Source organism: Malaclemys terrapin, chromosome 1 (genome assembly GCF_027887155.1).
Source record: "Malaclemys terrapin pileata isolate rMalTer1 chromosome 1, rMalTer1.hap1, whole genome shotgun sequence".
Taxonomy (NCBI): Eukaryota; Metazoa; Chordata; order Testudines; family Emydidae; genus Malaclemys; species Malaclemys terrapin.
Window position 1 is genome coordinate 16,605,057 of NC_071505.1, and position 17,747 is coordinate 16,622,803.

General features: G+C 42.7%; 1 protein-coding gene across 1 annotated transcript; it reads left to right on the top strand.

Moving 5' to 3' along the window:
* The first annotated feature begins 548 nt into the window (after positions 1-548).
* SUV39H2 (SUV39H2 histone lysine methyltransferase) lies at positions 549-14,088 on the top strand. Its single transcript, XM_054016914.1, has 5 exons — positions 549-599; positions 3,941-4,612; positions 7,022-7,168; positions 9,590-9,719; positions 11,240-14,088. The coding sequence occupies exons 1-5, from the start codon at positions 564-566 to the stop codon at positions 11,344-11,346; spliced, it is 1,092 nt and encodes a 363-aa protein (XP_053872889.1). The 5' UTR covers positions 549-563; the 3' UTR covers positions 11,347-14,088.
* Positions 14,089-17,747: the final 3,659 nt, after the last annotated feature.

Here is a 17,747-nt window from a genome sequence, read left to right on the forward strand (position 1 = left end):
TGGAGCACAGACACAGAAACACGCCATGTGTAGGAAAGGCGACAGGTCTCCAGACCGAGCTGCTGCCGGGTTGGCCTGCAGAGTAACGAGGGCAGCCGCGGGCCGTTGCTGTTCCGGGCACGTCGGTGTACAGGACGGCTCAGCGGCTGCCGAGGGGCTACGGCGAAGATGCTGGGGTGGCTGGCAGCGTTTCGATGTAGTCAGGGCAGGGGGGCCTGGTCCTGAGCGGGGCCGAGCGCCCGCCGTTCCCACTAAAGCCCCGAGACTGGGCAGCCCCGCCCAGGCACACGCCCCCCCGGCGGGCAGTCCCAGTCCCAGAGACGCGGGGGGCTGGTTGGCGAAGCGGGGTCACACCGGCTTGCAGCGCGCGCGCGTGGGGGTCTCCCGCCGCGACGGGCAGCCTGGGCGAGCGAGGGTCGCGAGCCCCCCGGGGTTCTCTGCCCACGCGCGGGGCCGGGCCGCCGGTGCAGCATTGGGGACCCGCGGAGGGGCGGGGCCATCCCGGCGTGGGCGGAGCCTGCCGCTGGCGCCCTCCCCGGCGGCCCAAGTTCCGCAGGGTTTGAATGCAGCCCCCTGCAAGATGGCGGGCAGGCGAGGAGGTGAGGGGCCGGCCGGCTGGGGATGCCCCCTTCCTGGGTCAGCGGGGATGGGGGTGAGGCGCTGCCCGCCCAGTGCCCCTCAAGGTCCGTGCGGCCTCCGCCCCCGCACGCCACGAGACCTAAGGCAGGGCCCCGCTGGCTGCGGAGCCTGCGAGGGGGGCACTGTGGGGTGCCCGGCGGCGGCGTGCAGTGCCGGGGAGGGGGGGACAGTGGGGGTGCCTGGAGGAGGAACGGGGGGACAGTGTGCGGTGCCCGGGGGGCGGGGCGGGAGATGCTGGGGGGAAGGAGGGGGATAGTGTGCGGTGCCCGGGGGGCGGCGGTGTGCAGTGATTTGGGGGGGGTCAGTGTGCGGGGCCTGGGGGAGGGGTGGCGTGCAGTGCCGGGGGGGGTCAGTGTGCGGTGCCCGGGGGGCGGCGGTGTGCAGTGATTTGGGGGGGGTCAGTGTGCGGGGCCTGGGGGAGGGGTGGCGTGCAGTGCCGGGGGGGGTCAGTGTGCGGGGCCTGGGGGAGGGGTGGCGTGCAGTGCCGGGGGGGTCAGTGTGCGGGGCCTGGGGGAGGGGTGGCGTGCAGTGCCGGGGGGGGGGTCAGTGTGCGGGGCCTGGGGGAGGGGTGGCGTGCAGTGCCGGGGGGGGGTCAGTGTGCGGGGCCTGGGGGAGGGGTGGCGTGCAGTGCCGGGGGGGGGTCAGTGTGCGGGGCCTGGGGGAGGGGTGGCGTGCAGTGCCGGGGGGGTCAGTGTGCGGGGGCTGGGGGAGGGGTGGCGTGCAGTGCCGGGGGGGGTCAGTGTGCGGGACCTGGGGGAGGGGTGGCGTGCAGTGCCGGGGGGGGTCAGTGTGCGGGGCCTGGGGGAGGGGTGGCGTGCAGTGCCGGGGGGGGTCAGTGTGCGGGACCTGGGGGAGGGGTGGCGTGCAGTGCTGGGGGGGTCGGTGTGCGGGGCCTGGGGGAGGGGTGGCGTGCAGTGCTGGGGGGGTCAGTGTGCGGGGCCTGGGGGAGGGGCGGGGGGACAGTGTACGGTGCCGGGGGGAGGGGCACTGTCCGGTGCTAGGGAAAGCTGGGGGTGGTATCACTGCCCTATGCCTGCGGGAGGCTTTTGGCGGGAGAGGTCGCTGCATGAAGTTAGAAATAGTCAGGGCCTCCCCCAGACTGGGTAACCTCCAATGCCTCTCCCACTCCTCTTCTTTCCAGTAGTGATGTGCTAATTGCAGTTTTGGTTGTGACACAAGTGAAAAATCCCCTGCTAACGCAGAGGAAGGAATTCAACTGTTGTCAAATACTCTTACTAAAACAGGAAAAAAAGCTGTTGCTTTGGGCTCCAGACTTGTGACTTGCTATAAACGTTGGACGATCACCTCCTAACAGAGTTCTGAACTGTTGCCATTATTGTTCCATAGTCGGCACCCTTACATCTTTATAACAGTTACATTGTCTGTAAATTGTAACCCTCCTAAATCTGGACCAATTGACAAGAAATCAGAGATGTTTCTGGAAGAGGGATTTGCCTATGTCTCATCCCAATCTCCATTGTTACATAGCCAGTACAAGGGTGTTGATTCCACTTGACTAACTGCAGATACTTAGCAGTCTTGTTTAAAAAAAAAAAAAAAAAAAAGTGAAGGGTTTCTACATAACTGCAGTCAAAAGCATGAACTTCTACTGCTAGGGTACCTTAAGGTCAGGGTAACTATGTTTTTGTGTTTTGTTTCAAAGCTGGTAACTATACTGAGAATTTTTTCCTATGAAGAATTAGTATGTCCTAGGTAGCTTTTTTTTTTTAATCATTACATGAATGCACATAGTATCGTACGCGAAGCTTGAGGTTCAGGCAGAGCTCTATTACAGGCTTACTTTATACTTAACTGGAGTAGCATTAGTTCTGTCTGCCTGTGTGCTACATTTATAGTTCTATAAATATATTGTGGACAATTCTTACAAATTACAATCTGGGGGCTCGGGAGCAGACTAAAAATCAAGTGCTTAATTTTTTTCAACTCAGCTGAGAAATTAAATTAGTAAAGAATCCTATTTTCTTATTGTAGCTTGGTATGTGCCTTGTCTAGCTTCACTTGAGACCATCCAGGAATTATGTAGGAAGGAAAATCTCACATGTAAATCCCTTGGAATCACCAACAGGAATCTAAAGAGTTATGAGGTGGAATATTTATGTGACTACAAGGTAGAAGAGGTAAGATAACTGTCTAGTCTTATAGAACAATTTGATCAATATTTCAGTTTGAAATTTGGAAGTGAGAGGCAGTAGTTTTCCTTAAGGTTTAAAGTGCTAGGCTAGCAGAGGGCTCTTGTTAAGCTACTGCTGATATTGAACAAAATATTTCAGAATGTTGAAGCCTAAAAAATATGTTCTTTAGCTCTGACTCTCTAAGGAAGGAAGGTTCTGCTGAAATAATGGAAATGTTAATAATAGAGCACAAAATGTCTGATCCTTGTACATCAGTGCTAAAGCAAATCTTACTGTGCTTCAATAACAGCGCAGTATGTATTATGATGCTTCTCTTCTCCCTTGTTTGCAGTTAAAAGAACGCTTCTTCCTCTATAGTACTGCAGTCCGTTCCTTGAACAGTTAAGGCCACATGCTACAACTCGATCCATTGCCAGACCCCAGTTAGGTGCCATGTGTGTGCAGAAGCCGACCAGTGTGTGTCTGGTTTAAGGATTTGGCCTTATTGCTCTATTTTCTTTGAAAACAAACCTCCCTTCGAAATAATTACATTTTACAATACATATTCTTCTTAGTAGTAAATATAGTATTAAGAAGTGTTTTGACTGTATTATTCCTCTAGGATGACTCATGTAACTATTACCAGTAGTACTGTTAGAGGTTTTTTGGTAAGTTTAGGTTTTCTTTTTGTTCTGTGTAGGGTGTTACTTTATTCTCTTTCCTTATAGAAGTTAGTATATATGATCTTAACTGTGGCTGTGCTAACAAACTAACCCATGCTGGTATAATTTAATTGTTTTGGATCATTCTATCCAGCTGTACAGTTATCCGTGTCCTTACAAGTGGTGCACAAAGTACATACCCAGTTACCTTGCATTTGAAATGCTTGATTCTCTACTGTTAGTTAAATTCACAGCCATCTGGTCCTATGTGGTGGTATGCCTCAATCATAAGGAGGGTGTTAAGGATGTTAGTTTGACTGCCCCTCAGTTTATGCATTTTTGCCACCTCCTTAATGACAATCACTCCTCTGTTTAATTTTATTTACTATGGATGTGATACCAAAGCAGTTGTATCGTTGAACAACCACACTTTATTTTCAAGGTATTTTTGATTAACTGTTGTTGGAAATGTTCTGGCTAAATCTGTATCTATTTCTCTATTTCAAGGGCACAGAGTACTTCCTTGTGAAATGGAAAGGATGGCCAGAATCCTCAAATACCTGGGTAGCTTTGAAAAATCTTAAATGCCCATTGCTCCTTCAGTACTTCCATAGCGACAAGAATGAATATTTATCTCAGCTAAAGCGAAGCAAAGCAGTAATATTGAAAAACCATATTAAAGCTTTGAACCCTGTAGTAGCACAGTACGTAGTAAAGAAGGCTAAACAAAGAATAGCTCTACAGAGATGGAAGGAAGAACTCAACCGGAAAAAGAACCATAAAGGAATGATTCTTGTAGAAAACACTGTGGATCTTGAGGGCCCTCCTTTAGACTTTTACTACATTAATGAATATAAACCTGCTCCAGGAATAAATGTAATGAATGGAATCACAACCGGCTGTGAATGCTCTGATTGCCCTGCTGAGAAGTGTTGTCCAGAAGAGGCTGGATTTTTCTTGGCTTACAATAAACAAAAGCAGTTAAAAATCCAACCAGGCTTGCCTATCTATGAATGCAACTCGTACTGTAGATGTGGTCCTGAATGCCCTAACAGGATAGTACAGAAAGGCACACCATATTCTCTTTGCATCTTCAGAACTAACAATGGACGTGGCTGGGGAGTAAAAACCCTCCAGAAAATTAAAACAAAGAGATTTGTGATGGAGTATGTTGGAGAGGTATGTATTTATCTCAGAGATGAATTATTTGGAATAAAAGATTTAAGTGTTTGTAGAATACTTTTTAAAAATAAAAATGCTTTCCTTTTTCAACACTTTTTGATTCTGTTACATAACAGATAAATATGCACTTGGTGTTAATGAAATACATTGAAGACATCTCATTTGAAAGTCAAATTACCTTTATATTGTATGACCCAGGGTGTTTTCTGCACCAAAGCAATGCAAAGGGGCTGAAGTGCAAAAGAGATTCTTGGCATTGTTTTTTTTATATTGTAACTTTTAGAACCAGTCTTGTCTCTTCTTTCACTTTTTTTTTTTATTAGATCTTCTTTACTATCTTGTCACTGACAAGAAATTTGATTATCCTGATCATCTCCCATCTTGACTACTATGGCCTTCTCTTCTAAGGTTCTCTTAATACTGATCTCATCCCAGGCCAAATTATTGCAACAATTATTTTTATCACTTGTCATGCTGATCATGTCAGCCCTTGTATTTCACCATATCTAAACTTGGAAAATAGGTTGTGCTTTAAAACGTATTGGTCAATACCAGTTAACAGGTTGTTAAAATTACTTTGCACCTAGTGCAGACAGGGCAAGTCATCTAACATGTCTTAAAACAGTGTGTTTTTCTACTTTTTACATGGCCCTTGAGTCGCACACTGCGACTGTGAACCAGTGAAGTATCAAGTTAAACTTGTCCTTGCTTTCAGGGCTCCTACACGATCCAGTTTCTGCTTACATCTCTCCCCCATAATCTGTGGTCCACCACTGATGCCAGCATCAGTATTGTATTTGTCCCCTTGCACAACTATTTCTTTATCTTCTTCCGTGTGCTGCTTCTATGCTTACCTTCCCCAAACTATCCAATTCCCATTCCGATCCTTCCTAAAAACTCCCTTAGAATGTAGAGGAGATCAGTTTCTCAAAATAGAATTAATCCTGTGTGGTGATGATGAGGAAACTTTTTGGGGGCGGTGGGGGAGGGAGAGGCATGTGGAGAGAGGCAGGACTTTAAGTGAAGGTGGTGATTAGTTGTTTGTGTGTCCTTCCCTTGCCTCCTTCCTCCTACCCCCTCCTCTGGCTGTATGTGATTATACTTTGTTATTCAGAGGGTAAAACTGACTGATAAGCTCCCAGATCCAGGTTTCCTATCTCAGGGCTATTTTCAAGGGATTGTTGTAATGTTCACTATTTTTCTTTGTTTGTTATTACCAGAAAAAGATTTCGTTGTGCTAACTCTACCAGTAAAGTATATATTTAAAGTAGAAGACTGGGGATAAACTTGCATAGTCTGCAGCCTCAAGCAGGAGCCCTCTTTCAGGTGGTTTCTGCATATCTCCATTGTGCTGATGGGTGCCGGCCATCCCTGACTAATAAGCTATACCAGTAGAAGTGCAGTTTTGCTTGTATAATTTTGTCTACACTAGGAGCTTCTGCTAGCACCACTGTCAGTCAGGGATCACAACTCTTCACACCTTTGATCAACATAGTTGTGCTGGCAAAAGTCTGTAGTGTAGATATAGCTATAAGCCAGTCCTGCAAAGTGATCCATTTGCAAAAAAGTCACATTGAAATCAGTGGGACTTTCTGTGGGCATTACCGTCCGCACAGGTAAATTATATTACAGAATTAGCACCATACATAGTAACTCAGGAGGGAGTGGGGAGAAAAGGGAAGCTTTGAGAGTAGCTGAAGTTACAAGTGTAACCTGATATATTGATTCTCTCATACGCTGAGGGAAATGGGGGGGTGGGGGAACATGGCTGGTTCCACCTTCCCTGAACCTTTTGTGGTTCTGCTTGAAGTGAACAATTCTGTACAGATCTGGTGGAAAAATAATATGGAGGTTTAAGTAGTAAATATAAACTCTTTAGGAGAAATGATAAGGGACTGTAGATAGGGTCGGCTGTAATTGTCTAATGACCACATCCTCCTTTAGGGAGCCTGTGATTTAAAGCGATCTAAAATGTAATTATGAGGATTACTTCTAGAGGAGTTCAGAGAAGTTGGGGGCGAAGATAAATCACTAGTAGCCCAATTATTATATAGCAGGTCTTTTTGAGTTTTTATTCTACATTGTATAGAACACAATGGGACCATAACTTTTTATCTGTAAATACATATCCAGGGAAACTGTCCAATATTATATTGCTTGAGGAGAAAATACCATCACTATCTATTAATAGGGCATTAGTGACTTTAGAAACAATCAGTAGTCAATTTAAATAGTTATGTTTAAGTGTTCCTTATTCCTTACAGATACACAGCAACCTTCTTACTTCCTTTAAAGACAAGTCTCCCTACTTCTGTTCAAGAAAATGTAAAAGTTTTTTCTAACTTCTTTGTGGTTTTGTTTCAGTTCAGTAACAGTTAATAATATGATGCAGGTTTCTTTTTTTAGGTGATCACAAGTGAGGAAGCAGAGAGACGAGGTCAACTGTATGACAACCAAGGAAATACATACTTGTTTGACTTGGACTATGACTCGGATGAATATACGGTGGATGCAGCTCGATATGGAAATGTGTCCCATTTTGTGAATCACAGCGTAAGGGCTTTTTTTGTGTGTTAGAGAACTGTCCTGTTTGCACCAAGAATGCCTTCTCCTTTTGTAAATATCTTGATATCAAACACAACTTTAATGGAATTACTTGTTTCATACCAATCTCTTTCTCACCCTCCAAAGAAAATGCCTTGAGAGTGGATTAATGCTGTTGTGGCAGCACAGTCACATAAACTTGAAATCTTTGAGGAAAAACTGAAGTCACTTTGTCTCATGATGTTTTAAAAGTCTAAATTAAAATAATAAATTTTATGAAACAATGAATGTGAGGGATCCTAAAATGGACAGAGTGCATGAAAGTGAAAGGGGCCTCAAATATTCCCACATGCCCCACAATCTTAATTTTTATTAATGCTTTCTTCTTGTATGTCTAGAAAGATGCCTTTCTTGCAGCATCCAACATAACGTAATGATCAGTTAAATAGGATGGAAGAAATACTGATACATACCTTATTTGGAGCAAAATTAAATATGAAAGAATATAAAGTAACTTAGATTTAAGACGTAATGTTTGAAAAGACACAATTATGCTTTAGTTTTCACAAACATTGGGAGTGCAAGGTTGTTTTTTATTAAAAGGATCACTCCACAAGACATCACTTTAAATAGCAATTTTATTTTACCTGTTGAAGTAAAACTAAAAGTGTTTTCACTGTTCCTTACTCTTTCATGCTCAGAATTACTTAAGAGGAAGGTGTCAGCAGTTTCTGAATTAGGGATTTTCATTAAAATGTAAAATAACATGATCTGTGGTCCTGATCTTGCAATCTGATCTATGCGGATGGACCTCTGAGCTCAAGCAGAGATCCACTGGCCTCATTGGAACTCAGCCTAAGGATAAGGGTTTGCCCAAGTAGATCAGATAGCAGAGTTGGGATCATAATCTATTTCCAGCGTATTCAATACTTGTTTCCAGACACTCAAAACAAATTTTTCTCTTCAGATAATTGAATGCCAACAGTATAGGAAATAACTGCATAATTTAACCGTTGGCTTTTGATTAATATTATATGAACTATCAACCTCTCTGAAATACAGGAAGAGAAGGAGAGCGTCTGAATGTACTTCTGTTTCAGTTGTAAGTAATGGAGAGAAGGAATTTTCCTGCCTTTTCCATAGCATCTCTCCCCCCTTCCTCCTTTCCTCAGCACCATTTGTAAACTCACTGGGGAACTTGAAATTGGTTTTTTAAAATACTTTTACTTAAACTGAAAAGACCTAACACAGAAGACTTACTTGAACCCAGGCTCTCCTATGCATAGAGTTGCACAATTTTTTAGTTTAAGAAATTACTATTACTTTTTGATTTGAAGTTAGTAATTACAGCAGTTCATCTGTTTCCTTTTTATTGTGTGCATGAATTGTTGATCCTACACCTACTTTTCTGAAGGTGAGTTTGGGAGAAGGAAGCGATGTGTTTCTAGATGTTGCTAGATGCTCTGCACTTTTGAAAATCGGGCTGCTGTATTTAGATGTCTAAATATGAATTTTGGAGGCTGACTTCAGGCACACATTTTTTTGAAAATACGTGACTAAGAATTCTGTCCAAAGGCAAGACATGGGTAGAATTTTCAGAAACGCCTAGCTAACGTAGGAGCCGAGTCCCATTTACTTTTGAAAATTGTATATATAGTTAGCAGCACACTTCCCTAATTAATGCTCTGGCTTTTTTCATGGGCTGTTAGATAACTACAGAGGCCAAACAGGTATGAACTAGAGACCAGAACTCCCACCCACCGCACCAGGATAATATTTTTGCCCTTGGGAGTAAAGTTGAGGTCTGATTTAAGTACAGTTAGTAGGTGTGGCTTGAAAAGGTCACTCTCCCACCTTTTCATCCTTTAGTAACTCTTGTTTAAGTCTGAAATAACTTTAGATTGCCTTTTTTGAAATTGTTTTGATTCACCCACTCCACCCTACTAAGTTGCAATCACTTTCAAGCTATAACTCTTTTTTACTGTTTTTTTTTTTTTTTTTTTTTTTTAATAGGTTGTTATAGTTTTAGTGTGCTATACCTGAAGAAGAGCTCTGTATAGAGGTGGAGTTGGAGACAAAAGCTTGTCTCTTTTCACAAACTGAAGTTGGTTCAATAAAAGATTCTCACTCACCTTGTCTGTGTACTATACCCACACAGCCACGGTGTCAATACTGTTACTTAATAGGGCCCTGCTTTCATTTAATAGTGATGTTTCAACAGATGTAATTCTGTTGACTTACAATGGCAAAAATCACAAGTAACTCCACTGAAACTGAGAGGAGACTCAGCCCCTAAATTGTTATAGTGTCACTTTCTTCTCACTAGTAGCACACAATACGTTTTAATTGCCATTCTCTACACTGTGTCTACAGTTCTATTTTGATAGCAAATGTACACCTGAATTACAAAACTATCACTTTGCTTTGCAGTGTGATCCAAATCTTCAGGTCTTCAACGTTTTCATTGATAACCTTGATCTACGTCTTCCTCGGATAGCACTGTTTTCTACAAGAACCATCAAGGCTGGAGAAGAGCTCACCTTTGATTATCAGATGAAAGGTATGTAGAGTGTAAATCTTTGTGTGCAGGTTAGATGGTACTAGCTGGTGTTGCAGCTTGATCAATTTTCAGCATGGGTTTGCTGAAATCAAAGTGTTTTACTTCCTCTTTTTGGAGAGACCACTTTCTTCTCTGTTTTTTCCACTTTGTTATGCCAACACCTCCTTCCAACTAAGAGGGCTGGATGCAGCTCCCACTTAATCCAGTCAATAATCTCTGCAGGACAGGTTTAAAGAATGATGCACAGCATCCCTATGCATATAACAGTATATTAAGTGAAGTGGATTAGAGCCTGAATGGGACTATTTTTTTTAATCCAAACTAAAAAAAAAAAAAAAAGGTTGGTTTTTATATAGGGAGAGCTGGGTGGCTGGAGAGTGGTGGCTGCTGGCCGGGAGCCCAGTTCCGAAGGCAGAGCTGCCACCACCAGCAGCAGCACAGAAGTAAGGATGGCATGGTGTGGTATTGCCACCCTTACTTCTGTGCTGCTGCCTTCAGAGCTGGGCACCTGGCTAGCAACCGCTGCTCTCTGGCCACCCAGCTTTGAAGGCAGCGCAGGGGTAAGGATGGCAATACTGCGACTCCTCCCCTACAATAAACTTGCAACTCCCCCTCCCCCACTACATCCTTTTGGGTCAGGACCCCCAGTTTGAAAAACGCTGGTCTTCCCTGTGAAATCTGTATAGTATAGGGTAAAAGTACACAAAAGACCAGATTTCACGGGGGGAGACCAGGTTTCACAGTCCGTGATGTGTTTTTCACAGCCATGAATTAGGTAGGGCCCTAGTTATGCATTTGGTATACCGAGACCATTGCCTATTGTCCTGACCAATATACTCTCATTACTTCCTCTTGCTTCCTTATCTGTCTGTCTAGATCCACCTGTTGTCTTTTTGTACTTTAGATTTCAAGCTCTTTGAGCAGGGACCGCCACCTTAGTCTGTGTTTATACAGCACCTAGCATAATGGGGTCCTCATCCTTGATGAGCTCAGAGCCAATCCACAATAATCTGTACAATAAGATTCCAGGATTGTCACTTTGAAACATAAAATGTCTGTGGAGTCAGTGTGAAGCAATGAAAACAGATACAAGCATGGTTGAGAACTCTTTATTTAGAATGTCACCAAGTTCAATCATCACTGGGATTCATGGTTTGTTACTGTTCAACTTTTAAATTCGCAGCCATTTAGACTTCATGAATTTCACCCATGCAACAGCATGAGCTTTGAGCTACTATTAAATAATAATTTTAAATAACAATTCTTCAGACTTATACTAATGCTTAACTTTGCGCACACACAAGTAGTCCCATTCAATTCAGTGGGACTTACTCACATGTGTGAAGCTAAATATGTGCATAGGTCTTTGTTGAATTGGGGTCTTAAACTGTAAGCTTTTTTTGGAGGGCAGCCACTACCTTTTTCTTTCTTGCACAATTCCAAGCACAATAGCAATGCCTAACAAATAATATCCATTTCCAACAACCATCAATTCTGTTTCTGTATATTCTTGTGTTTAGGTTCTCTAGATATGACTTCGGACTCTGATGCTGTCAGCCCAACGAGAAAGAGGATCAGAACTGTGTGCAAGTGTGGAGCTGTGTGTTGCAGAGGGTATCTCAACTGAATTCTCAATAGCCAAAGTTGCAAATAAATGATTTCATTTTGTGTCTTTTTAAATGTATTTTAGGAAGACTGCTGTTCTAGTTCACTTATACTTACGAATTGGAGTACTTTTACATATGAGTGAATCAATATAATGAAAACAGAGCATTAAGTTTGTATTTGAAAATGTCATTAGCCAAAGAAAGAGATCTGATATTACAACTGCTCTTAAGTATGAAAACTGGCTATCTGGATTAAAAACTAATCTCCTTGGAACTATTTGCACACTGTGGATTAGGAGCTGATGGAGGTGCATGTTAATGTGACATCAAAGTTGAATATTCAAGTGTGTTTGATTCCAATCCCGTGAAGAGCTGATTTCAATATGAGGGAGTTCCACATCTTGTGCTCTATGAAATGGAAATCCAATACCATTGATGTACTAGAAATCACAGTTGACTTACCATTTTTCTTAAAAAGTTTCAAGAAGTAGCAGTAAAATGTGGGGCCCCGATCCTCCATTGGGATCTACCGCCATTAAATTCTGTATAGGTACACTTCATAGAGTAGACTTAAGAAATAGTTTTCGTTTTTGTTTTTTTGACGTATCCATGGAACTTCACACAAGGAGACTGATCAGTGTTAGCAGATGCTGGATACAAGATTGGGTAGTAATCACTGAAACAAATCATTGGTGAAGGTTTGGAAAGCGATAGACAGGCATTGAGTAAAAATAATAGCCAATATTTCTTTCATGAACCTAGTGCATTGATACCCAGTTATATGGCATAGACATAAAAGTATCCCAGCAATGTAATTGTATCAACAGCTGTCTTATATTATGTTACAAACTTTTACATATTGTGAATTTTTTCTACCTAGTGGTAGACTTTAAACACATTATGCCAATTTTTTTTCCTGTTGCAATAACATAACTTCAGTGAAGTTACAGAAAGGGTGAATTTGCCTATTTACTGTAGACAGTAGTAAGACGTTTTTTGAATCTTGAATGTAAAAGGCTGAAAAACTTACTGTTCTTCAGCTTCTTGAATATTTTTTTCTGTTAAACTTCTGATATTTTTGAAGATTATTGAAAATGTGATGTATGCTAAATTGCTCTTGACTTCAGAGAAGTACCCAACAGCAATTAAGTTAGTTATAGACTATGGGTGGAACCACATAGTAACTGTACTCCAGGGACAAAAGTTCAATGCTTATTTTCTCATTGATTGATTGTAAACATTGCATATTTCTTGGAAGTGATGTACGGAATCTTTAAGGGGATCAGGCATAACTGCTGCTCATCAAATAGACATTTGCTGTATATCATGAAGTCAGCTACTTACTTTTATAAGGTACAGTGCTGTTGGCTCAGGCGGTTGAGGTCAAGTGTTCAGCCTGTGATTATCTACTTGGTTTGTTAAAAATATGCCTTAAATTTCATGTTTGTTGAAGGACAATATGATCATTTGTTAATTTAAAAGCACAAATGTACATGAACTGCAGAACTGGCTCTGTGTAGGAATAGTGAAATTCTGTACACCAAGGCTTATCCAATTTGTGATTGGGCATACATGTTGGGGGCTATTAGCAATGCACAAAGCTATGTATCTGCTTGTAAACTGAAGAATGTATAATTTTAAAGTAGATGATTTATATTGTTTAATGAATGGCACACTAATTGCTTAGGTTTAAACACATCTAACATTGCTATGCTACCTGGAGTTCAAGCTTGGATGAAACTGCTGCATCTAGTCATTTTTTAAAGGTATTATTGTTATCGGATAGAATGAGTCATATGTCTCCCCCATAAGTATTTTATAAATCTTAAGGGAATCTTAAATGCCCTCTTTAAAAAAAAAAAATTGTTTGAGCCAAATTCATTCCTCTTCCATTTACATATGGCCCCTGTAAACGGGGTTGTGTGTGGCCATGTAATCCTTCATTTCATTTCCTTGCCCCTGTCCAAGCTGCTCCCCAGGCTCTCTGTCTACAAGACATGAAAAGCCTCAGATACTTTGGTTGGGTGCTCTGCTCCTTCCTCTTTAGCCCTGCTCATGGGTATCCTTAACAAAATACATGGATAGGCAATTACAGATATCTACATTTTAAGTAGATAAAAGTCTGCCAGCTGCCAAAACCTGAATTTAGGTCCTGTCTCTTTAAAAGTCAGTGTGTATAACACCAGCTGCTATTCTCTAGGGGCTGTGTGTTACCTCTCCTGCAGGCCACAGACAGGACCCTGGATTCAAATCTTGGCAGGTCACAGGAAATTATTAGATATAAAGTCTACTGCTGTATCCTGTTATTTATTTAGGACCTCAAACCATGTTTTGTGTTTACCTATTTACAGTGCTTTTCAATTTGCCTTGTGTTAATGGGACATTAAGTTGTTTTTAAATGTGATGTTGAAAAAGCTGTTTTCAGTTTCTTAGCAAGCTCAGGCCAGCCTTGCTTTGGCCTTTTCTGCTTTTTTGGAGGCATTACCACTACAGCTGTGTGAATAGCTCTTGGGTACTGGTAACCTGTTAACTGTCTGCTGGCTGGTTTTGAGGTAGCAAAACTAAAAATGCTGCAGCATCCTCACCAAGCAAAAGCTATTGTGTATTTATTTCTCAGTTATACCAACTCTTTGTATTGGGGCTGTGTACTTGTTTATAACCTCAGGAACATTACTTTTTCATAAGATATGTGACATCTTTCTCTGTAATAGCAGGTAGTTTCCTATAGTTTCTTTTGGTAAAATAAATTAAATTTAGTTTTTTCTTTTGTTGTTGGCAGAGTATAACTACTACCGTCCCTGCTGTAGGTCTTACATTTTGTTCATATAATCTCTCATACAGCATTAGCCAGCAGCTCAGAAAAAGTCCTGCTGAATTACTTTTGCAAGTCTGAGGGGCATCATTTTACCAGCATTGTCTGTACTAGAAATGTGCAGCAGTTTCTGTGAATATATCCCTAGCCCTATACACAGTCTGATAGAACAGCAAATTCACTATCTCCCCTCTCCAGAAACTTGTCAGTTGCCTCTGATTAAATAAGTAATTGATAACACTTTGGCAAGTTTAGAGAATGTAGTGGTCTTAGTGAGCTGATCATCTATAATAGGCTAAGGACTTTAATGCTGTACACTAGTAACCCACAACTCCACACAAAGTCTGGGTGGGGGGAGAGGTTGTCTGCTTGTCAGATTTATTTGAGCTCCCTCTCTTGAAAGGGACACCAGGGCTCCTGTGAGGGGATCTAAATGCTGAATCCGTAAGATGCTTTAAGAGTCTGAATGGAGTCCAGGCCCTGTCCCTGGCTTGAGGTCTCCATGTATGTTCTCAGCATGCCAATCATCAGTCTAGCACAGGGGTGGGTAAACTTTTTGGCCTGAGGGCCACATCAGGTTTTGGAAATTGTATGGAGGGCTGGTTAGGGGAGGCTGTGCCTCCCCAAACAGCCAGGTGTGGCCTAGCCCCTACCCTCCCCCTGCTTCTTGCCCTCAGGACCCCTGCCCACCCCTCCTCTCATTCCTGGCTGCCCCATCCAACCATCCCTTCTCCCTGACTGCCCCCAGAACCCCTGCACCCATTCAACCCCCCTATTCCCTGCCCTCTATCCAACCCCACCTGCTCCTTGCCCCCTTACCACGCTGCCTGGCAGTGCTACAGCTATGTCACCGGGTCAGGCCAGGCTCTGCAGCTGCACTGCCCAGTCACTCAGAGCATTGCGCCAGTGGCACAGCATGCAGAGGCTATGGGGGAGGGGTCAGGGGGCTAGCTTCCTGGGGAAGGAGCTCAGGGTCTGGGCAGGAGGGTCCTGCAGGCTGGATGTGGCCTCTAGGCCATAGTTAGCCCACTTCTAGTCTAGCACTACCCAGGAGAGCTGAGACCCCCCCTCCCAGAATACCACCTGGGTGAGGGCTCTGGGTTTACAATTTCTCTTCAGGGGCACAATAAATGTAACAGCACAGCAATCTGCACAGGATTCTAAAACACCCTTGCTCTTTACTTAAAAGCATGAGAAACAGGTACCTAAAATAAAGGGTTTATTTCCCTTCCTTAACATGGTTTAGGGCTCAGTAACCAGAATTTCTTTTGCAGCAAGATGGGTCAGTCTCTTTCTCCAGGGCTGCATACTTTGAGCTCAGTTGATCCCATAGCTAAACCAGGCCCCCCCTAAAAATATGCTTCTGCCCAAAACTTCATATCCCAAGAGTGCTTTTTACGCTTCAGCAGTCCCTTACAGCATCACTTGCTCTAACTGCTTTCCAACACCTGTCCACTGAGGCATTCAAAAATATATCATTTTGTAACAGCTTTAGAATGAACACCCCCCCACACACACCCCTATAGCCAACAGGTATAAGATTTAAAATGAAAGGAGACCTGAACTACCTCTGATTGAACTCTCACAGTGAAACCATGTTTACAAGCCTACCTTCCCTGAAACTTAGTTCTAGTTGTTCTAGCTGAGAGCAGCACCACGTAGGGAGCTAGAATTTTAGCAAACCTTTCCAACAGCTTACTGTGTACAGCAGAACAGATAGGACACTCTAGAATAGGTAAGTTTGCAGGTGTGCCTAAATTAGGCATAGTCAACTTTTTTCCAAAATTTAAATTTTTTTTTCCAGTGAGTTGTTAGTTCTTAAAATCCATGTTCTTGTGCGTAAGTGATCTGTTTCCCCAGCTGTGGATTAGTCAGTCCTACTTCATATTCAAAGTTAGCTGTTACTCCAGGAGGGTGCAGGGTCTTAGTATTACACCCCTCTATGCTATGGCTGAGGCTTGTGGCACACAGTCTTAGGGATTCTATTTCTCTCCCCACTCAAAACATTAACACCTCATAGATTCCAAAGCCTGAATGACTCCTGTCCATTTAAGAAGAAGAACTCAGTTGCTTGAGCTAAAACAAATTCAAGTGGGGAAGCTTTGGCTTTTTGTTTGTTTGTTTAAGTCTAAAACTAGTATTTAGTAGAATTAAAAAAGTGCTACAGCAGCTCCCTAGCTTAGAGCAGAGGGTACATGGCTAGAAGCTAGCGTAATCTGCTTTAAGAGTAAAAATTAACAAATGTAGGGGTCATTTCAAGTATTACTTACATACCCACTTAAGGTCCACAGTGAAGGTCTCTCAGATCTTTGTTATTTAGAACATTCACTGAAGAGAGCTCCATGTTACAAAAGAAAAACAAAACCACTACCGACCCAACACCTTGGAAGAGTGCTCGCGTGCCAGTATTCAAAGACAAGTATGATAACATCAGTATACAGGCTTGACATGAATCCAGAGCAAATTAGAAAAGCTGATTCAGAATTCATTTGGTAAAGAATTAAAAGGACAGGAATACAGTTGCCACCGTTTTACGGAAAATAGATTTTGCCAAACAAACCTAGAAACGAGACGGTGCGGAAATGAGCCACATGTTATTTGAGGGCTGGAGAAAATGTGTTACAGTGAGAGAATTAGCGTCCAATCTGTTTAGCTTATCAAAAAAAAGAGGAGGCTATTAAATTTTAAGTAACTGCAAAGGGAGAAAATAGCAGGTACTAAAGAGCTCTTAAATCTACCAGAAAAAGGCATAACAAGAACCAATGGCTGGAAGCCAAAGTCAGATTTAAATTAGACACATTTTTTTAAGCAGTGTAAGGGTCGTTAACCACTGGAAGACGACCAAAGGGAGGATTCTTTGTCTCTTGGAATCTTCAGCTCAGGACTGGATGCCTTTCTGGAAGATGTGCTTTAGCCATACACAAATTATTAGGCTCCCTACAGGGGTAACTCTGTGAAGTTTACTGACTTGTGACATACAGGAGGTTAAAATAGATGATCTAGTAATTGTCCCTTCTAGTCTAACTCTAAACAGGGTGTCAATTCACAGGAATTGGTTATGTCAAGACTTCATCCCAGCACTATGGTGATTATACATTGCAATTCACTTAGGGACAGCTTCAAGTTTACCTTTTCTAAACAACATACACGCAAGCAGCCATGTACCAGGAACCAAATGGAAGAATAAGAAAAGCTGAGCTTGTGTGAAAACAGAAGTTTAAACAGACAACGTTAGGAAATATTTTTCAGCGAGTAATGTTTAAATCACTAGACATAGCTTGGAACCGTTCTTTTCTTGAAAGCTGAGCTGTGTAGGACTAATGACAAGGGGGGGCAAGGGGAGGAGCTGATGTTTACGGTTGGTTTGCAACATCTCACTTAAATTATTCTTTACAGCCAAAAATCTACCTTTTGACCTTAACAACAGTTCCTGGGTAGGCCTAAGCCATTTGCTATACAATTAATTTTAAAGGTCTTTTGAAAATTAAGCAAATCCAGTACATTTCTAAGACTACAGTCTTCTTTCTTAGTCTGTTGACTGGAGAGTAGCAAGTGTACTTTGCTCTCTGAAAGAATTACTCGCCTATGTTAAATATATGCAGAGTTAAA

Excerpts from the sequence above, each read along its gene's own strand:
- SUV39H2 (XM_054016914.1), top strand. The coding sequence starts at position 564 with ATGCAGCCCCCTGCAAGATGGCGGGCAGGCGAGGAG. Across the intron at positions 7,169-9,589 it reads CCCATTTTGTGAATCACAGC|TGTGATCCAAATCTTCAGGT; the intron begins GTAAGGGCTTTT and ends TTTGCTTTGCAG. Across the intron at positions 9,720-11,239 it reads CTTTGATTATCAGATGAAAG|GTTCTCTAGATATGACTTCG; the intron begins GTATGTAGAGTG and ends TCTTGTGTTTAG.